The sequence below is a fragment of the Phyllobates terribilis genome, unplaced genomic scaffold (genome assembly GCF_046119375.1).
Source record: "Phyllobates terribilis strain yellow unplaced genomic scaffold, ASM4611937v1 Scaffold_2__4_contigs__length_985480577, whole genome shotgun sequence".
In the NCBI taxonomy this organism is placed as follows: Eukaryota; Metazoa; Chordata; class Amphibia; order Anura; family Dendrobatidae; genus Phyllobates; species Phyllobates terribilis.
Genome location: NW_027362762.1, coordinates 937,443,377 through 937,466,294, shown reverse-complemented (window position 1 = coordinate 937,466,294; position 22,918 = coordinate 937,443,377). Strand labels below are relative to the sequence as shown.

At 43.1% G+C, this 22,918-nt stretch overlaps 1 protein-coding gene across 4 annotated transcripts; it reads left to right on the top strand.

Moving 5' to 3' along the window:
• The first annotated feature begins 6 nt into the window (after window positions 1-6).
• On the top strand, window positions 7-14,310 carry PIGP (phosphatidylinositol glycan anchor biosynthesis class P). 4 transcript variants are annotated; one of them, XM_073668406.1, is made up of 6 exons: window positions 7-178; window positions 8,395-9,344; window positions 11,066-11,165; window positions 12,825-12,897; window positions 13,018-13,136; window positions 14,086-14,310. In XM_073668406.1, the coding sequence occupies exons 3-6, from the start codon at window positions 11,084-11,086 to the stop codon at window positions 14,229-14,231; spliced, it is 420 nt and encodes a 139-aa protein (XP_073524507.1). In that variant the 5' UTR covers window positions 7-178; window positions 8,395-9,344; window positions 11,066-11,083; the 3' UTR covers window positions 14,232-14,310. The 4 variants fall into 4 exon arrangements, with proteins under 4 accessions (XP_073524507.1, XP_073524504.1, XP_073524503.1 ...); XM_073668402.1 differs by lacking the exon at window positions 8,395-9,344 and adding an exon at window positions 10,341-10,394 and having other exon boundaries at window positions 46-178; XM_073668405.1 differs by lacking the exons at window positions 7-178; window positions 8,395-9,344 and adding exons at window positions 219-342; window positions 10,341-10,394.
• Window positions 14,311-22,918: the final 8,608 nt, after the last annotated feature.

The following is a 22,918-nucleotide window of genomic DNA, read 5'->3' as shown; positions in this document are numbered from 1 at the left end:
ACCTGCTGGTAAAATGGTGAATAGAAAACTGCATTGTTTTCTATTATGTTGGCGCCATCTGCTGCCATCATAGCGAATAGCATGTAATGGTGAACTGCATTGTTTGCGTTCCATGCTAGCGCCACCTCCTGGTATGACGGTGAATAACCACTGGAGGCAGGAAGTGCTGCAGCAGCCGGTGAGTATGAGCTCAGCGCCCCCTGTAATGTCAAACATTTAGCCTCTACCTTCCTCTCGTACACAGTCAGATGGATAGGGGGTCGCCTTGTATGAATACAGGCACCTTTTCCTAAAAATTAGATTTTGGAAGACCCCATCACTGCAGTGCTCTTCTTGCTCCAGGTGATTCCTCTTGTTCCTTCCCTTTCCTCATTCTTTTTATTATGTCCTCCTTATAGCAAGTGAAACAGATCAGGGGGGGCACTGTCAGTGGTCGTCTGTAGGATCCCTACATGGGGGGGTGGTCGAGGGGCCGCATTGTATAACGATGGCCTTTAGGAGTCGTCCCAGGTACTGATGTCTTATGTACATGTGCTTACATTTAACCCCACTAATGGTTTAATTGCTGTAACTCTCGTAGCTCGTGCCTATAAACAAGTAGAACAGCAGTGTAAAGCATGGGGGACAGACACCACGGCAGCTTGTACTTGTGCTGTCCGTCTGTCCTAAAGGAGCAGAAAGCCAACGCTGAAGCATTACCCGATAATAATAATAATAATTTTTTATGTCTATAGCGCCAACATATTCCACAGCACATTACATTTTAGAGGGGACTTGTGCAGACAATAAAAGACATTACAGAATAACGATGATCACATAAGTCAACAGATACTAGGAGGAGTGAGGGCCCTGCTGCTCGGAAGCTTACAACCTATGAGGAAATAGGTGGATAGTAACAATTGCTTGCATTGTACGGTCAACCATCAATGTAATAAAGGGTAATCACATAATGCTGAATAAACCAGTCACCAACCAGTATGTGAACAAGTACAGACACAGAAGTCTATTAAGTACATGGAGGTGTGTGAACAGATCATACGAGGGTCCTGATTTGGAAGGAAATTTTGTATGGGGGGGAGGGGGAGTAGTTAGGTAAGCGAGGTGAGGCGATAGGCCAGTCTGATGAAATGCGTTTTTAGGGCACGCTTTAAAACTGTGGGTATTGGAGGTTAAGCAAATGTCCTGGGTAGTGCGTTCCAAAGAATTGGCGCAGCACGTGAGACGTTTTGGAGACGGGAGTGGGAAGTTCGGATTATTGAGGATGTTAATCTTAGGTCCTTAGCAGAACGGAGGGCACGTGTAGGGTGGTAGACTGAGACAAGGGAGGAGATGTAGGGCATTGTTGAAGCCTGGAGCGCTTTGAGGGTGAGGGTGATGAGTTTATATTGAACTCTATATTGGATGGGTAACCAGTGAAATGACTGGCACAGGGAAGAGGCATCGGTGTAGCGGCTGGAGAGGAATATGATCCTGACTGCTGCATTCAGGACGGATTGGAGAGGGGAGAGTTTAGTAAGAGGGAGACCGATTAGTAGAGAGTTGCAGTAATCCAGACGAGAATGAATCAGAGCGACAGTAAGAGTTTTTGCAGAGTCTGAGGTGAGAAAAGGTCAAATTCTGGAAATGTTTTTGAGGTGTAGATGACAGGAGCGAGCGAGTGATCGGATGTGGGGAGAGAAGGAAAGATCTGAATCAAGTATGACCCAAAGACAGCGGGCTTGATGCTGGGGAATAATGGTGGAGCCACAAACGGAAATGGCAATATCGGGCACAGGTAGGTTAGTGGAGGGAGGAAAGACGAGTAGTTCAGTTTTTGACGGGTTCAGTTTTAGATAGAGGGAGGACATAGTGTTAGCGAGAGCGGAAAGGCAGTAACTGGTGTTTTGTAACCCTCCGACAATCAGCTGTAACGTGTGGAGCAACACAGCAGAAACTGCTTAAAGGGGTCATCCGACTCAAAAAAAGGCAGTGAATGATAGAAAATAATAAAAAAAAGCTATTTTCACCCATAATAACTCTGGTAGTTCCAGCACTGGTCGTTCTGGAAGTCTCTGCTGGAACAGAACGCAATGACGTTCCATTATTCGGTGACAAAAACAGGACGTAACTCTTCTCTAACCGTTTATATGCTGCGGTCGAGATTGATAGCAGCATCTAAGGGGTTAAACTGATGTGGGGTTTTTTTTTCTATAGTTGCTGTGTGTTAGCTCCCTAAGTCTACATTCACACATCATGGTCTGAGTACGGACCACGCTGCAGAGACCGGCCGCAATCACAGACAGCAGCATTTAAAGGGGTATTCCCATCTCAGACATCCTATCCCAATATGTAGTAGGTGTAGTAATAATAATATTAGCAAATACTTCCAATTAGAAATGTAGTATAGTTCTTCTGATTCTCTGTGTTGCTTACCACATATGCAGGGCATTGCAGTAGTTTAGGTGTCAATGGTTACAACCACTAAGAGCTGTCTAACTAACTAACTGTCACTATTTGAGTGGTCGTAACCATGGATACCTAAACTACTGCAATGCCTGTACATGGGGTAAGCGACATAGCGAATCAGAAGAACTATACTACATTTCTAATTGGAGGTATTTGCTGATATTATTATTATTATTACACATTCTACATATTGGGCTAGGATCTTGGAGATGGGAATACCCCTTTAGGTCTCACCATTTTGGTGCCGCATCTATTTGGTCGCTTATCGTTCCCCTCACGGGTCGTTGATTGCGTTGTGCCAATGAGCTGCCATTACAGATGGGAGGACAGGTCAGGGCAACGTCGCTGCCATTTTGGTACAACTTGGTCTATTATGGGCCACTTATGGGTTCTGGTATTCTGCCAGCACTACTAGAGCTGGTGCTACTCTCTGACTCATGTAAAGGACATTTCAACTAGTAAAATCCTGAGCAGCACTTGTAAAGTAAAAGTGAGAATCCGGCAGTGATTATTGAGGCCATTAGGAGTCTCCAGTGTCCCTGGCCCTGAGTGATGTTATCACGTGAAGTGTGAGATGAATGAGGGGCAATGGCAAGATGATCATCCATTCCCCTCAGCGAGTGTCACTATGAAATATTACCAGTCCCCAGCTTTTGTCCCCATCAGGACTCATCGATTGACCCCTGAGCTTGAGAAAAGACCCCTCCTGGTTCTCACAGCCGTTGAAGACAGCAGATCAGGTCCTTGCGACCATCAGAACAAACTACTGCCCCCCCCAGGCCTGAAGATGCAACAGAAACTCAAAATACAAACACTTTAGAACATTTCACACTAAAGCTAAGTTCACACAAGGGTATATAGATGGAGCCACAAGGTGCACCGGGTACGGGCCGCGAAAATCATCTCCTGGTTGTGGTTTTCCGGACCCAAACCAATCTTAACGGTGGAAAGGTCACAATTTTTGGAGACTGGAATCCCCCTTTTTGTAGACCCTCTATTACACAAAGACCAACATTTCCAAATTCTACCAAAACTTTCCAGAAGGCTTCCCAAAAAAAAGCGGAAATCTCCCAGATATTTGCCCGGCACCAAAAGGGCCTCCCAAAGTGCAGCTTTTCTAGACCCTACATCAGAATACACGGTGGGATGGGGGGTCCCAATGATAACCTGCCATGTATGAGAGAGCGGACAGCTAAGAGTGAATTCACACGTGGCAGATTTCCAGGAAATTCTTTTGGTGGCAAGACAACTGGTTCACATGCCCCATTTTTGACATTTTTACAGTATCGGCAAAGTGAATGAGATATCTGACATGTGACGCTCACACGGCTTATTATTTCCAGGCAGATTTCAGCCTTCAATTCATAATGCATCAAAATATCTAAACTCATTTCTCTTTAATGATCATTGTGCCGATCATAGTGATCACCTTCGCCACACCGTGCACAGTCACCTCCACTGCACCGTGCACATTCTCCTCCGCCACACTGTGCACAGTTACCTTCACCGCACTGTGCACAGTCACCTACACCACACCATGCACAGTCACCTCCAACGCACCGTGCATGCTCACCTCCACTGCACCGTGCACGGTTACCTCCGCTACACCGTGTAGTCACCTCCACCACACCATGCACAGTCCCCTCCACCGCACCGTGCACATTCTCCTCCGCCACACTGTGCACTGTCACCTCCAACGCACTGTTCACTGTCACCTACACCACACCATGCACAGTCACCTCCAACGCACCGTGCATGCTCACCTCCACTGCACCGTGCACGGTCACCTCTGCCACACCGTGTAGTCACCTCCACCGCACTGTGCACATTCTCCTCCGCCACACTGTGCACAGTTACCTTCACCGCACTGTGCACAGTCACCTACACCACACCATGCACAGTCACCTCCAACGCACCGTGCATGCTCACCTCCACTGCACCGTGCACGGTTACCTCCGCCACACCGTGTAGTCACCTCCACCACACCATGCACAGTCCCCTCCACCGCACCGTGCACATTCTCCTCCGCCACACCGTGCACAGTCACCTCCGCCACACCGTGCACGCTCACCTCCACCACACCATGCATGGTCACCTCCGCCACACCGTGCACGGTCACCTCCGCCACACCGTGCACGGTCACCTCCGCCACACCGTGCACGGTCACCTCCGCCGCACCATGCACAGTCACCTCCGCCGCACCATGCACAGTCACCTCCAACGCACCGTGCACAGTCACCTCCACCACACCGTGCACGTTCACCTCCGCTGCTCCGTGCACGGTCTCCTCCGCCACACGGTGCACGGTCACCTCCATACGTGCTCTGACGTAGCACCTCGGCTATGGGAGTTGAACTCCGTTCAACCTCTGCCATGTTCACCTGTAGGAATGTGATCGGCCGGGGAGCGAATGTCACTTTTAGCTGCTGACAGCAGCACTGGAGGCGACGGGAAAATGAAGTGTTTGTTTCTGTTCATGGAGTGGGGACATCAGTATCTCACCACCTCCTGTAGTTTAGATAGGGCCGCGGTGACCTACACCTGAACTGGTCACCGGAGCGGGCAGATGTCGTGTGCAGGCTGCGTGACGTTCGGCCAAGGACGATGCTCCAGTAGCATTTCGCATCAAATAACTTTTTGATCTTTGCACCGATGCGGCCAGACGGGTCTCGATTTGCGGTTTACTTCTAGCTGATGGATTCTTTCTTACGGCTACTGGGATTAATTCAAAAAATTAATTCAAAAGTCGCCATATTTATCCCATAATTTATGACTTTTTGATTTGGATTCAAAAATTGTTCTTGCTCAGAGGCCCCTCGACGTCTTCATCCACATCGGCCCTAAGATCTTTGATGTAGGTGCGTGAAGGAGACAAAATCCTAACGTTAGAGCAGCCTATAACGTTTGGTCGTTATTTTGTTAATGGACAGAGATTTTGCCATTTTTTTGGGAAAAGTCAGAACAAAAGAAAAGCAACAAATCAAAATCAACATTATTTATTAATTTTTTAGGTGCAACCCTGAACTTCTTGAGCCTAACTGAGCGTAAAGCCTGAGACCAAGTTTTTGATCAGAGTTTGGTCCGACTTTCATCAGTTTTTCTCCTGTGTAAAAAAAAAAAAGTTTCTCCACCTTCCAACAGTCTAGGAAAATCGGACCGCACAAATCTGGTGTCCGAGCGCCGTCCCATTTTGTTTCACGGACCCATTGACTTGCATTGCCGACTTTGATCCGACACTTGGATCTAGATCGGACTTTCTCCGCAATTTTGCCCAGACGGCTCAGTCCCCAAAAATCACGGCTCCATAGATTGTTGGTTTGAGTGCTGTCTGTGAAACACACAGGTATAACTTGTCCGTGAAAAACTGAGCCCAATACAACTGGTATAAATTAATAGAAAAAGGCAAAAATCACTAAAGTTTTGTGAAACCCCATGTTGCAAAAACAAAAATTTCAACTATTCAAAGTGTTTTACTCCAGTTTTTTGGCGTAAACACCTTGATGTATCGACCCCTTAAACTCATCCCCATAGAGCCATTGCTTTATACGGGGAGGATACTGAGCCTTCATATCCTTATGTCCCTATGGGAGCTGTCTAAAATCTAAGATAAATATTATTATGATTATTATTATTATTATTATATATATTATATTGTTTATTATTATATTAAATATAATTGTATCTATATATATACATATTATATTGTATATTATATTGTTTATTATTATATTAAATATAATTGTATCTATATAATATACAGTACAGACCAAAAGTTTGGACACACCTTCTCATTTAAAGATTTTTCTGTATTTTCATGACTATGAAAATTGTACGTTCACACTGAAGGCATCAAAACTATGAATTAACACATGTGGAATTATATACTTAACAAAAAAGTGTGAAACAACTGAAAATATGTCTTATATTCTAGGTTCTTCAAAGTAGCCACCTTTTGCTTTGATGACTGCTTTGCACACTCTTGGCATTCTCTTGATGAGCTTCAAGAGGTAGTCACCGGAGATGGTCTTCCAACAATCTTGAAGGAGTTCCCAGAGATGCTTAGCACTTGTTGGCCCTTTTGCCCCCTCACTCTGCGGTCCAGCTCACCCCAAACCATCTCGATTGGGTTCAGGTCTGGTGACTGTGGAGGCCAGGTCATCTGGCGTAGCACCCCATCACTCTCCCTCTTGGTCAAATAGCCCTTACACAGCCTGGAGGTGTGTTTGGGGTCATTGTCCTGTTGAAAAATAAATGATGGTCCAACTAAACGCAAACCGGATGGAATAGCATGCCGCTGCAAGATGCTGTGGTAGCCATGCTGGTTCAGTATGCCTTCAATTTTGAATAAATCCCCAACAGTGTCACCAGCAAAGCACCCCCACACCATCACACCTCCTCCTCCATGCTTCACGGTGGGAGCCAGGCATGTAGAGTCCATCCGTTCACCTTTTCTGCGTCGCACAAAGACACGGTGGTTGGAACCAAAGATCTCAAATTTGGACTCATCAGACCAAAGCACAGATTTCCACTGGTCTAATGTCCATTCCTTGTGTTCTTTAGCCCAAACAAGTCTCTTCTGCTTGTTGCCTGTCCTTAGCAATTGTTTCCTAGCAGCTATTTTACCATGAAGGCCTGCTGCACAAAGTCTCCTCTTAACAGTTGTTGTAGAGATATGTCTGCTGCTAGAACTCTGTGTGGCATTGACCTGGTCTCTAATCTGAGCTGCTGTTAACCTGCGATTTCTGAGGCTGGTGACTCGGATAAACTTATCCTCAGAAGCAGAGGTGACTCTTGGTCTTCCTTTCCTGGGGCGGTCCTCATGTGAGCCAGTTTCTTTGTAGCGCTTGATGGTTTTTGCAACTGCACTTGGGGACACATTCAAAGTTTTCCCAATTTTTCAGACTGACTGACCTTCATTTCTTAAAGTAATGATGGCCACTCGTTTTTCTTTACTTAGCTGCTTTTTTCTTGCCATAATACAAATTCTAACAGTCTATTCTGTAGGACTATCAGCTGTGTATCCACCTGACTTCTGCACAACACAACTGATGGTCCCAACCCCATTTATAAGGCAAGAAATCCCACTTATTAATCCTGACAGGGCACACCTGTGAAGTGAAGACCATTTCCGGTGACTACCTCTTGAAGCTCATCAAGCGAATGCCAAGAGTGTGCAAAGCAGTCATCAAAGCAAAAGGTGGCTACTTTGAAGAACCTAAAATATAAGACATATTTTCAGTTGTTTCACACTTTTTTGTTAAGTATATAATTCCACATGTGGTAATTCATAGTTTTGATGCCTTCAGTGTGAATGTACAATTTTCATAGTCATGAAAATACAGAAAAATCTTTAAATGAGGTGTGTCCAAACTTTTGGCCTGTACTGTGTATATATATAATATTGTATATTATATTGTTTATTATTATTATTTTATGATTATTCTATTAATACTAATCACCGGCTCTCGTCTGTCTTCCACAATCTATGGCCGAGTTCTCTCATTTCTGACCTTACATTGACTTTTTTTTTTTGCTCAAGTTGCTGATTAACAGCAGTGAACTTTTGTTGACTTCGCATCTGCCCCCCTCCCTGTTATCAGCCATCGCTGCTCCATAGGTAATCTAAGAATCTGTTTATTCAGCTACACTTGACTGGAAGGCAAACGAAAAACCAAAATGCTCCTTTAAAGTCTCGCTCGATTTATATTTTAGTTATACTTCCCGTAAAATCCAAATAAGAAGCTAAAAAATAAATTTAAAAAAGTCGTTAATCCAGAAAAAAAATTCTGTAAATGCCTAAAAGGTTTAGATCTAGGTCACCTATCACTAATTTGTTGGAAACACATTAATTATGGTGAATAGTTACGAAATTGTCTTTTTCTGCATAAATAATAAAAACACACAAAAAAAACTCTTCCTTCCAACGTCCATTTTTTTTTCTTTTTTCAGATCATTTTTCGTCATTGTGTTGGATTCAATTTATATGGCTAAAATCGGATGAAAAATGATGAAATTTAGTTCTGGTGTTGGAGATTTTTTTTTCTGACAATGTTGGGTCATATTTTTGGCACCTGATGATTAATGACCCCGGAGCGTAGTACGAGGAGGCGGATCTCTCTTCACGCCCCTATTGCTTCCCTATAATTGCCTCGCTTCTCAGTCAAGCAGTGACCTGCCGGATCTTTTGTCTCAGGGATGAACTTTTTCGTCTGTTACTCCTCACCTTCATCCTGCGTACACCCTTCGGCCTTTGTGAAGTGCTTAGTATTTTTCAAAAACACTCAAAAAATGACAACCTGGATCTCTCCAGCGCCGCTTGTACTTTCCGTTCTGCTTGAATAAAATCTCTTCCTGACACTAAGTGCAACTGTTCTGTGTCATCACACACAAGACCTCTGTCTATGGGCGAGAAAACATTTACCCTTTATGGAGATTACCGGAACAATACCCTTTATGGAGATTACCGGAACAATACCCTTTATGGAGATTACCGGAACAATACCCTTTATGGAGATTACCGGAACAATCCATTTTTAAATTTTTCAAAAAATGTAACATTTTTCAGTTTTTCATTATTTTGATTTAATCTTTTCTCACCCATCTTTCTTCCAAAATAAGATATAGTCCGATCTCCGCTTCTAATGCCCTCAATCCTCTATGATTCAAAGGTTCTCGATTAATTTTCTGGAGGACCAACATATTAAAAAATGCTGCACCCAGTGGACACTTTCTTGAAGGGGCTGTCTCATCTCGTTAAATGGTTAAAAACAAGCATCTTTGCACTTTGCCTCTTTTTTTTTTTAATAATCCTCCATGTTCTCAAGAATGGAAGGATTTTTAATTACTAATCTAGTTATCCGGCTACTTCTGTGGTTTATCAGCGGCGGTTGGTTTCCTAGGTAAGGAGCACACGCTTGCAAGCTCTTTGCTTCGGAGCTTGTAAGCGCTGCTCGGTTCAGTTTAAAAAGGTTGTCCACTACTTAATCATTGATGACCAATCCTTAGGATACATCATCAATGTCTGACCGGTCAGGGTCCAACACCCGACACCCCTGCGGATCAGCTGTTCTCGGTGCCGTAACTGTTCAATTACGGAGCTGCTCCATCTTCTGCCTCCTATTCAAATCTCCTGGCCCCAGCCACTATCAGAAGATGGAGCAGCTCCGCAATTGAGCAGTTCCGGTCGGTGGCCACCTCCGCCCACATCGGGAGCAGCTGGTTCCGGGTGTTGGACCCCAACCTATCAGACATTGATGACATACTTAGGATAGGTCATCAATGATAAAGTAGTGGACAACCTCTTTAACTGTCCCTTCACTCTTCCCATTGACATCTACTTGTTCCTAGGAGTCCAGATGCTTGCTACATGGCTTACACATTTCAAAGAGATTTTTCTGACAAAGATTACTAGGGCAAGCTGAGCTCTTATGGTCTATGAAGGAGTCAAAAGGGTTCGCTGTCGGCTAAACGATCATTCGTCCGACAGCTATCGCATGTGTATGAGGAAGTGGTGACTGATCGCTGTTGGCCAACAATCGGCCAGTTTTGAAGACACCCATCCATTGACAGTTGGACGTGTTTTTCTTTTGGAGGCGACTTTAGTTTTGGCTGCGTATTCTAAGTCCTCTTGTAAGGCTCGTTAAAGGGTTGGACATTGACTTATAGGATGGCTACCTCTTTGAATATCCTTTTCCCAGAGAGCACTGTTTGGTCGATAAGTCTCTAAAATCAGCTTTGCAGTCCCCAATAGGAGAACTATGAGAATATGCAGAGAAAAATGTAGGCACAAATTTTCTGGCCAATCTAAAAATAAAAAAATGAGTGAGGGAGAATCATAAATAATAGTAGATGTGTTGATAAATGATATTTTCTGAACCTGCGCCTGATTTTCACAGGATTGGTTTACGCTGTTGCTGACTGAGATTCCTGATCAATTTTCATCCTGATTGGTAAGAAAAAAATATATAATAAAACCCATCAATTTATTCATTTTTAAATAGCATAGGAAGGGTTAAAATTCTTTGTATAGATTTGGTAGTTTATTAAGAATAGATCAAGTTACCTTTTGAGGGGTTTTAACGTGTTAATGTTTCCATAATCTGTATTACGTGTGAATAGGCACAAATTAATATACAGAGAATTGTTAATGAAAAGTGACGTTTTCTTTCCCTACTTGCAGACTATAGTTCCATTTTCCATGACTGAATGCTCTTTGAAAACATTTTGAAACCTCATTCGATCCAAAAAATACAACTGAAAATGCAGAGGGGTAGGAAAGGCTGAGGGGATGCAGCTGCAGTTTCTTCTGTGAATGTGCATGCTGTGAGAGGGGAGGAGGAGCTGCAGTGAGAAGACATTGGATTGTCTAAAGCTGGCCACGTACATGAGATAGCTGTCGGCCAGATGTTCAAATGGCTACCTCTTCTGACTCCTCCAAACATATGAGCGAGTGATCATGTATTTTCTACGGAGAGAGAAGAGAAAGTTGCCGGAAATTTCTGTTTTATCACCCCTGAAAACAAAAAATTCAACTGCCTGATCCTTATTTTCCCCGTCAGGGAGGAGTCAGGTGGTCGGCCATATATATATATACTGTATATTTTATTTTACTTTTTTTTAGGGTTTTTAAGTTCACAGAATGGTAGAAAATTCACCATCTCCTCTGCCGGAAAGAGCCATCTATGGTTTTGTCCTCCACTTGGCGTCTCAGTGTGGATTTAGTGAGTATCTAGAATCCTGTGAATGACTGCGATAATCCATCCAGTTTGTGTCACGCACAGTGTAGGAAAGACGAAGGGATGAGGGGAAGGGAGCCCAGACACTAGGGAAAGGGGGAGTGGAGACCTCCTAGGCTGATCTGCAATCACCCTGTTTACCCCTACCATTCCTATATTGGTTCCTCACCAATCGCCGCACAGGAACCTATCCCTGTATTTCCATAGCGCTTGGCCCTAGATAGGGAAGGGGAGGCTAGTCAATCCCCACTGACAACTAAAGACAGCAAGGGGAGACAGACACGGGGGAAGTAGCTTAGCTTGAGTCGACTTCAGAGAGATGGCTCTCAGCTCCAGCTCCAAGCCTTCACAAGGGGTCATGTGAATATCACCGGCACCTCCCTATTCTAGAGTGAAGGTATTTATACACCCATTCCAGGGTGTTAATTAGCAAGAGGAAGGTAGCCGCTGGGTCCTAGAGTGAGACAGATCTAAGAAGGTGTTTGTAATGCCAAAACGAAGAGATCTCCTGCAACCAACTGCAGGGCGACTGCCTGTCACATCTGACACACCCGAGTTAGTTTGTCTCGGATCCATTCAGTAGAGTGAGATAGACGAAAGGAAGTCTGACTGCTGGACCAGACTACAAAGAATGTGTGTGTAGTCTGTTACCATGGAGGCACAAGGGAACTGTATTCACTGAATGTTACATTGTTTATTACTTAGACTTTTTACAAAGAGTCTTTTAATCTATTTTAGAAGTATTATCTGTAAAATCAGGTCATCACTTATGTCACAGATCCATCTGTGGTGGAATATGTGTAAATCGTAGGGCGGTTAACAATTGTATTTCATCTTAGTTATATATTCATCCAGGCTGACAACTGGTATAACCTGCTCTCACATAGGTTGTCAGTCAGCACCTGTAGAAACTTGTCTAGTATAAGAAACCAACTTTCAACCCCTACTGCCACCCCCATTTAGGGAATTCTGAATTAAAGGGATATTCCCCCAAAAAAAACATCCGCTATTTTTAGAATAGGGGATATCATGCTGATCATAGAATATTAGCGTTGGAAGGGACCTCCAGGGTCATCGTGTCCAATCCCCTGCTGAATGATCGCTGGGGGTCTGACTGTTTAGACCCCCAGCGATCCTTAGATCGAGGTTCTGGAACCAAAAGAACAGGGCCTTGCAGCCCTGTCTTAGATGGATCAGCCTCCACTCCATTCATGTCTATTGGGCTTCCGAGTATAGTGCTCGACTTTCTCTGTTAGTCCCATAGACAAAAAATGGACCGGAGGTCGAACATGCGAATCTGCTGAGTCCCACTCTTAGGGTTCCAGCGCCCCAGTCTCGGGATCACTGGGAATCCCAATGGTCAGAACCACAACAAATCAGTAAGTTGTCACCTATCCCCGTATAGGAAATATCTTGGGTTTTTTTTTGGGGGGGTGATAGCCTTTTCATGTGGTAGAGTGAGGAAATTAAATGTCTCCTACTTTTTGGAGACCCCCACAATTGTAGTTCATAAAAATGTGACTCTAGAGATTATTCACCACTTCTTCAAAAATGTATCAAATCTCCTCCTTCCATCTTTTCAAAAACTTTTCAAAAACTTTAAAAAAAAACCCCTAACTTCTCTTTCTTACACCTGTTTTCCAGTCCTATATCTGACATGGGCGTACGTTCCCGAGTCATGGCTGCACTCTTTAGGACTGACGTACTGGCCTCAGAAGTGAGTACTTACCATGGGTATGAGGGATCGTACATCAATGGGGGGATTTTTATTTTTTTTTTAATAATATTTTGTATTTGATGTCTAATCACTAATCTAATTGTCGTATTCGCTCTGCAGGTATTGGGCTGTGGCCATCCCTGTCTACCTCATGGTCACACTGGGCATTGCCTATATCTTTTTGTTTGGAATAAACTTGATGAACACGGCGCCCCTGGATTCAATACACACTGTAACGGGTAATTCAATATAACCGTCTAGTATCTCATGTTTGCCAGTTTATTAGCCAGGATGTCGCCTACCTGGTGCAATGTGCGTGTCGTCTATGCTGTATGATCCGCTGACTATTCTAAAGTGCTAATATAGTGGCATGGATGCGGATTGCTGTATTCTTATAAGGAGCTTTATGTTGCACTCTAACGTTCCTCTCTTGCAAAAACTAACTTTTATTCTGCAGCTTCGCACAGGCAGGGCTTCCTATCACATGATCAGTTTGCCTATATTTTGCATTACTGTCATAGAACAAGTGTTGAACCGATTGCAAGTTCAAATAACTAAAAAAAAAAAGTAAAAAAAAAAGATTTAAAACATATATATAAAACATTTTTTTAAATGATTCTCATTTTCCCAGCTTAAAATAAACATACGCCGTATCTCTGAAATTTCGAAACGCCAGAATTGCTCTTTTTTTTTTTTTTACTTGCGGTGTCTCCCACTTAACAAATGCAATAAAAAGCAATCAAAACATTGATACTATACCCCTAAAGGGTACCAATAAAGACGTCAGCTCATCACAAGAAATACAAACAAGCCATCACAGAGCTCTAGGAATGGAAAAATAAAAACGTTACGGGTCTCAGAAAGTGGTGATACAAACAAAAATAACAAAATGTAAAAAATTTTGTTGGGGGGGTGACGGTTCCCCTCTTACCCCCATTTGGATTTTTTTCAATATATGGTAAGATGAATGGTCAATAAAAACTACAACTCATCCCAAACAAAAAACAAGACTTTGTGCGACGATGTCAAAAAGTTACAAAGGAGAGGAAAAAAACAAAATCGTAATTTTAATTCCAATTCTTCACGGTGCCGACAGATAAAGGCATCGCCTGAAGCTTTACTGTATGTGAATGTGCTCTTCTAGGTGAATGAATGATTTAATTCATTCTTTTCTCCCCTCCTCTGCAGACACATATGCCAAAAATCAAGTGGTGAAAGAGTCCGATCCCGACTCCATTCCGGCCATACGAGACATCTCCATTAGTGAAGTCAACCGGATGTTCTTCCTCTCTGGCAGGAGACGTGATCCGCGGGAACCACGTGTCATCGATTAGCTAATGTGTTGGATTTAAGTTATTATTGCTTTTTATATTAGAGAATTTGGTAATTAAAAATTATATTAACTATAAACTATATTATTGGACTGTGAGATTTATTGTTGATGGGTAAGGAACATTCAAAGAACTTGGAAATACTTGGGTATCTACCTACTGTCCGAAACTCTCAAAGTGCCGAGATAGGAGCTGCTATATCACACACTGATTTGCCCCCTGAATTTTCGCCCGGGGGCATCAGTTACCTCGTGCTCTATGTAAGCCGGATATACGGCATTCTCGCAATAGATCGGGACACTTTACATTAGCCAACTTTTTTTTTACTAATATCAGCTGGTTTACTATACAATCTTGCCAAATGTTTGGGCCTGAAGAATTTTTTTTTCCCAAAAAATGGCGACATCGTTGTCTTTGGGTCGTGTTGGGTTTTGCAACTCAGCTCAATTTTTGGAAATAGGACAGAGCTGCAATACCAGACGCGACCTAGAGTCAGACACGGCGCTGCTTCTGGAAACAAAGGAGAACCTGTTTTCTAATCTTGAACACAATGAGATTGCCCATTTATTTTTTGGAGGCATATCTCCATGAAGAGAGCTTCTGCATATATAATGTTGGAGGTACCAGCTGACAACCTGGTCATCCGAATACCAGGCCATGAGGTGTGCCACTTCAGCCAGATGATGAATGCAAATGGACTAAATTTTTGGGACACCTTAATTACTGAATTCCGGTTTCTCATCCATTTTCCCTGATGTATAACATCCAGCCCCACCGCCCCCAGCATAAAATGTCCGGCCCATCGTCCGCAGTGTATAACATCCGGCCCCTCTGCCTCCAGTGTATATCATCCAGCCCCATTGCCGTAGGGTATAATCTCCGGCCCCTCGGCCAAAGTGTATAACATCCAGCCCCTCGCCCGAAGTGTATAACCTCCGCCCCCTGCCATGCCATCTGCCTATACTAACATATGACAGAATGGCTGGTGGTGCAGAGCTCCCTGATACCAGCGCGGTCCTGTAATAGGAGCCACCGGGGTAACAAATCTGTCCATGATATTTCTTCCACCTGAATCTTCCCCCATCACCTGTGAGTGATATTATTGAGAAGTGGAAGGAATCGCAGCAACTCAGCCACGAAGTTTAGACCACGTAAAGTTACAGAGTGGGTGGCCAAGTGCTGAGGAGCAGAGGGCAGAAAAGTAACCACCGCTCTGCTGACCCCATAACTGCAGAGTCCGGACCTCCTCTGGTACAAACACTGTGCCCCCGCCAGGGGCTTCATGGCTGAGCAGCTGGATGCAGCCGTACATCACCAAGCACAATGCCGAGCGTCGGATGGAGTGGTGTAAAACCGCCACCACTGGACTCTGGAGGAGACGTGTCCTGTGCAGTGACGGATCGCACTTCTCTGATGGAGGAGTCTGGGTTTGGTGATTCTAGGAGGACATTACCCCCTGACTGCATTGTGTGTTGTACAGATGATGGAGGAGGATAATGCTACGAGCTGTTATCAGGGTGGCCATGGCCCCTTAGTTCCAGTGAAAGGAAATCTTAATACTTCAGCATAAGACTTTGTGGGCAGCTTTGTAGGAACATTTTGGAGAAGACCCTTTTCTGTTCCCCATGACTACACAAGGTCCATACAGAAATAGTTGGGAGAGTTTGGTCAAAGAACATGACCGCTACACAGAGCCCGGATCCCAAACCCATCCAACAACGAGATTGTGAGCCCGGCCTCTCCCCAACATCCGGGTCTGACCTCACAAATGCTCTTCTAGATGAAGAAGCAAAAATTCCCACAGACATCTCTAAAATCTTGTAGAAATCCTCCTCCCAAAAGAGCGGAAGCCAATATATCTGCAGAGGGGCGACTCCACATTAATGTCTACAGATGTAGAATGGGAGGTCAAAAAATTCCCGTAGGTGTAATGTGGAGGGGGCACATACTTTAGTCCATATCCATGGGTAGCATTGGAGCCTTGGGAATGGGTGACTAGTTTGTAACCAGAGAACTTGTTTATATGTGAACCGACTCTTCCCATTAAGTTTGTTTCCCAAATCATCTAGTTACCCACCTAATCAGTCTTGATTATGTGACAACCATTGCTGCCTCATGATACAAGAAACTGCTGGGAAAGATGCAGCCAGGTTCTGGGACAGAGAGATTAAAGGTCCCCAAGTCAGAAGAAGATACCATCAATGATGAATCTGCCAATACATTTCACTGGAGACAAATCAGGGCCGGGTGACTTTGAAGTCTCGGGAGAAGGGAGAGGTAACTAGGAACGGTCTGTGTATTCGTCCCCGCTTGGTTGGGTGTTTACACAAAAACAACATAATAAAAGGGCAGAACTTGTTACCTAATAATCCGCCATCTATAAGGTTCCCTATAGTAGGTGCATTGGCATCTGCCATCTATAAGGTGCCCCACTCAATAGTACCACAATTGTGGCAAATGCTGGTAAATGGGTCACCTCTGCCGACCAGTATACTACGCTCATCAGAAGATCCACAGGATGATATTGTGTACCTTTTGATCTTTTTAATGTCTTTTTGCTATGGACGATGGACATTAGACTAAAGTCATCTGAACCCATCAATTTTAGTGGTAACAATGGTCCATCTAATGTGGGGGCCTCCTGACTCTCACCCCTACAGATGACAAGCGTAAAAAATGCAGGAACTCCGGCAGAAACTTGACAGACCCCATCATACATCAATACCGGATCCAACAAACTTAGAATTGCTTTACCAATCAGCTTCTCCAACAAGACTTACATGTAATGGCATCCCTAAGACTGAGTGCAATTGGTTCTTCTTGATATCAATCTCTCGAAGCCCTTACACATTATGGGAGAGTTGCAGTTACCCAAAATTTTACGATCAACCGAAATTATGAAACCTAACCTCAAAGGAGCACAATATTCATTTCTGTAAGGCTCAGTTGCAAGTACTGTGGGAGAACTCTACAATAAGTGCCCAAAGGTTTCTTTATGACAGCCCCTTTGTAGTGGGGACCTGTAGAGCAGATTATAGGGAGGCCATAAGAGGCAATTGCCCAGGGGGGTCCACCACTTTAAATCACCAGTTTTCCCAGCAGAGTTTACTCCAAACTTTTTTAAAACTATTCTTGTTTTCAAAGGACTTCTACTGAAAACTAGAAGAAATATGGCGGGAGAGCAGGAAAGCAGCTGCCAAGGACATCTGGCTCCACTTATCTCCTGGTTGACCAACTATTTAGGTGAGGTTTCCAGGATTACAAATTGTGGAATAAATAATAAACGACCAAGTACTCGCCGTTAAACCATCTGTTGCTCCAGTCCTGGCCTGATAGTGTGTCGGGGACATGTAGTGACAGGCGGAGAAGAAGGGAGCGTGTCAGGATTTCAGTTGCCCTTCTACAGTTTGACCACTAGTGGCCGCTATTGTTCACTTTAATAATTGTGCTGCAGTTTCACTCCTTATCACTGGAGGCTGCTGTTGTGTTCTGCAATTGCCCTTTACCAAGATGGTGGTTTCTGAATTCATGGAATCCATCTTGTTTCCGGTTTAGGCCTACTTAAAGCCACATGGACCTCTCACTCATTGCTTGAGTATTGTGCCTAGCTGTTAGCCTAGTTTCAGTCTCCAGCTCCTGAACATTCTTACCCAGACTGTTCTAATTCATCTACGGATTGTTTCATACAACTCTTTGCTAACTCTAAGAACTTCTACTACCACTTGCTGTTCCTGCTTGTGCTCCTTCGGCCACTGGTTTCCAGCAGTAGTATGCCAGTATCATAACAGAGCGTCAGCGTTGCAACAACAAGGGGGTTTTAATGTCTCACCTGCTGAGGTGCATCCTCAAAGCCCCTGAGTACAAATAAGCACTTGTTACGCAGCACAGACAGACGACGTTGTTGCAGTGAGGTGGAACAGATGGAACAACAGAGGCTGTTGTGGCTGAACGGCAACAGGAGAAGCAGAAATGAAAGCATGAGAACCAATGAACAGAGTTGAAGCAACAGCAAAGTTATAATGCAGAAAGTAGTAGACTACTGTGTTTGCAGCAGAATTCAATGCCGAGGCCGATTCATAGAACAGGTGACTACTCAAGGGCAGAGCTGAGTTTGTCACAGAGTCCAGGCAGCACTGGCACAGCGGTATAGCAGAGTTCACTCAGAGGCAGAGCTGAGTTTGCCACAGAGTTAAGACAGAACTGCCACAGCTATGTAGAAGAGTTTACTCAGTGGCAGAGCTAAGTTAGTCACAGAGTTTAGACAAGCCTGGCCTAGTGGTATAGCAGAGTTCACTCAACGGCAAAGCTGAGTTTGTCACAGAGTTTGTTACAGAGTTTAGACAAAACTGGCACAGCGATATAGAAGAGTTGACTTAGTGGCAGAGGTGAGTTTGTCACACAGTTCAGGCAGAACTGGCCTAGCGGTATAGCAGTATTCATTCAGCAGCAGAGCTGAGTTTGTCACAGAGTTTAGAAAGAGTTGACTCAATGGCAGAGCTGAGTTTATCAGGAGCTTGATGGAGAATTGGCACATGGAAACAGTCCACATGGAATACTCAGGAAGTGAACCGCACCCAGGCCATGTTACTTTCCTATATGTCATGTTAAATTGATGCATAATTCCCCCTCAATTACATGGTAGTGGGATTATTCCAGCGATTTTCCATACTGAGCTGCCGATGACCTTACTACAGTATGGGGTCTCCTCTCGTCGTGCGCTGGGATAAACAATGGCTGATAGTCTCCGCTTTGCATTTTTTAGCTGTTCTTTCATTGCCTCTATTTAATGTGCTGCTGAGGGCGAATTTCACCAGCCGATCAGTGAGTGGCACATATCCATCTCTCAATACATTGCAATAATCTGTCCCATCAACAGCTCCAAGACCCCCAGCAATCTGTGCGGCCTCCCAAGACCCTGCCAGTAATGATTTACCCTGCTGAGATCAAATATCCAGAGGGCCCTCAGTAGGGAGAACCTGGTAACAAACTTGTCCTCATTCTCACCTCTCGACCTTCTCTTATCATTGACCGCAGAAGAGGTGACCAAGAGGAACAAGCCAGAGGGATCATAGGGGAGAGAAGCTGCAAAAAAATCATTATAATATTAAAACACAAGACAAAAGTATATATTAATGGTATTGAAAGAGAAAAAATAATTCCAAAATTATTCTAAAAAATAATAAAAATGTTTATTATTTGCCTCTTTTAAATCCCCAACATATTCTGATTAGAGGATGGGCCTCTCACCCTTTTTTATTATAGGTCAATAATAACAACAAAAAATAATAATAATAATATCATCATTATTATTATTATTTTCAAGCTCCTATTTTTACAAAATTACCCCATTTTTTCCCCATTTAAATTATTTTTTTTTTTTTCTTTACAATTTTGTTATCCACTGTTCATATTGTTATTTATTGATTTAATTTTAAATTATTCTGTTCAACATTTTTTTACCCATTGTTTAAATATTTATTCTCTTTTTCTTACCTTTTATTTCTTATTGTTCACACAACTTTTTTTTTCAGTTTAATTAGTAATTTAATTAGAATTTGTAACTTGGTTTTCACTTCATATTGAATTATTTAAATTAACTTAATTACCTATTGTTCACAGATTTATCACAAGCCATGGACTGATGTGACACAGATTTATAAATATTAGTACAATTAATTCTCTCAATGGTAAATTAATGGCATAATTCATCAAAATGTTTTTTTTTGCCAGAATTCTGGTAAAAAACTTTGATAAGTTGCAATCTTTTTGTGCAATTTAAGGTTCTTCAAAAATTTTGCATCTTTTGGTGTTTTCACACCAATTTCGATCAGCTCTGCGAAAATGTGACGAGGACGTTAAGCCACAGCGCGTCTAATTCATGACAAGCTGGGACCTTCCTTAAGACAGAAATCTTACTTTGTGACCTGAATTAAGATTTGTGGTGAGGCGCATGGAGGCGCACCCACTTTTCAGATGTCCCTGATTCATTAGATTTTCTTATGCTTGCTCTCTTTCTTTTTTCTATTCATCCTCTTGATCTTCTTTCTTCCTCTCTCTCTCCTCCATTTCTTCCTACTTCTTTTCTTTCCATCCTCTCTGTATTCTGTCTTTCCTTTCCCATCCTTCCTTACTCTTCCTTCCTACCTCCGTTCCTCTCTTTCTTTCTTTCTTTCTTTCTTTCTTTCTATCTATCTATTATCTTTCTATCTAATATCTATCTATGTATTTATCTATCCCTCTGTTATCTATCTACCCTTCTTTTATTTCTCTATCTTCTCTACCATCCTTCTTTCCTTTCTTTCCCTTTACTTCCTCTTCCATTTTTATTTCTGCCTCTCTTCCTGTTTCCATCCTTCCTTTCTCTTTCCTTCCTTCCTTCATTTCTTTCTCTTTCCTTCCTTCCTTTCTTTTCCTCTTTTTGTCTTTATTTTTTTTTCTCTTTTTATTTTCTTCTTTCTTTTTGTCTTTCTTCCTTCCTTCTTTTCTATCTTTCTTTTTCTTCCTAACTTTTCAATCATGCTTCCTTCCTTCCTCTCCCTTTCTTTTCTTCCATCTTCCCTTCCTTCCTTCTTTCCTCTTTTCCATTCTTCCTCTCGTTCCTGTATCCTCCTCCATTCTTCTCTTTCTGCTTCCCTTACATCCTTTCTTTCTCTTACTTCTTTAATAAATACATGCAAAAAAAATGACAAAGTGAAAATAAAATGGATTAAGGGAAACCTGTCACCTCCAGAACCACTATATACAGTTATATGAAAAAGTTTGGGCACCCCTATTAATCTTAAGCTTAATGTTTTATAAAAATTGGTGTTTTTGCAACAGCTATTTCAGTTTGATATATGTAATAACTGTTGGACACAGTAATGTTTCTGCCTTGAAATGAGGTTTATTGTACTAACAGAAAATGTGCAATCTGCATTCAAACAAAATTTGACAGGTGCATAAGTATGGGCACCTCACCAGAAAAGTGACATGAATATTTAGTAGATCCTCCTTTTGCAAAAATAACGGCCTCTAGTCGCTTCCTGTAGCTTTTAATGAGTTCCTGGATCTTGGATGAAGGTATTTTTGACCATTCCTCTTTACAAAACAATTCCAGTTCAGTTAAGTTTGATGGTCGCCGAGCATGGACAGCCCTCTTCAAATGATCCCACAGATGTTCAATGATATTCAGGTCTGGGGACTGGGATGGCCATTCCAGAACATTGTAATTGTTCCTCTGCATGAATACCTGAGTAGATTTGGAGCGGTGTTTTGGATCATTGTCTTGCTGAAAGATCCATCCCCTGCGTAACTTCAACTTTGTCACTGACTCTTGAACATTATTGTCAAGAATCTGCTGATACTGAGTGGAATCCATGTGTCCCTCAACTTTAACAAGATTCCTGGTGCCGGCATTGGCCACACAGCCCCAAAGCATGATGGAACCTCCACCAAATTTTACTGTGGGTAGCAAGTGTTTTTCTTGGAATGCTGCGTTTTTTTGCCGCCATGCATGATGCCTTTTTGTATGACCAAACAACTCAATCTTGGTTTCATCAGTCCACAGGACCTTCTTCCAAAAAGAAATTGGCTTCTCCAAATGTGCTTTTGCATACCTCAGCCGACTCTGTTTGTGGCGTGCTTGCAGAAACGTCTTCTTTCGCATCACTCTCCCATACAGCTTCTCCTTGTGCAAAGTGCGTTGTATAGTTGACCGATGCACAGTGACACCATCTGCAGCAAGTTGATGCTGCAGCTCTCTGGAGGTGGTCTGAGGATATAATAATAATAATAATAATAGTTTATTTTTATAGCGCCAACATATTCCGCAGCACTTTACAAATTTTAGGGGGGACTTATACAGACAATACAGAATAAGCATATCTCATATCGAACGGAGTGAGGGCCCTGCTCGCGAGCTTACAGTCTATGAGGAAGTGGGGGAGACACAAAAGGTAAAAAGTACATATATTGTATAATGCAGCCTTGATATACTGAATAGGATAAATAATAATACATGGACTGGTCGCCAGCCAGTATGTGTGCAGTCCTGACAGAGGCTTTTATGTGCATGGTTGGTTTGAACCCAAAGTTGAAGAAGATTTTAATATGGGGGAAAGCTGGGATGGACAGAGTGTGTTTAGGTGATACGCCAGTCTAAAGAAATGTGTTTTTAGGGTTCGCTTGAAACTGTGGGTATTGGGAATTAATCGAACTGTCCTGGGTAGTGCATTCCAGAGAATTGGCGCAGCACGCGAGAAATCTTGGAGACGGGAGTGGGAAGTTCGGATTATGGAGGATTTTAGTTTCAAGTCATTTGCAGAACGGAGGGCACGTGTAGGGTGGTAGACTGAGACAAGGGAGGAGATGTAGGGGGGTACTGAAGCATGGAGCGCTTTGTGGGTAAGCGTGATAAGTTTAAAACGAACTCTATATTGGATGGGCAACCAATGCAATGACTGGCACAGGGAAGAGGCATCTGAGTAGCGGTTGGCGAGGAATATGATCCTGGCTGCTGCGTTCAGGACGGATTGGAGAGGGGAGAGTTTAGTAAGAGGGAGACCGATTAGTAGAGCGTTGCAATAGTCAAGACGAGAATGAATAAGAGCGACAGTAAGAGTTTTTGCCGAGTCAAAGGTGAGAAAAGTCCTGATTCTTGAGATGTTTTTGAGGTGTAGATGACATGAACGAGCGAGTGATTTGATGTGAGG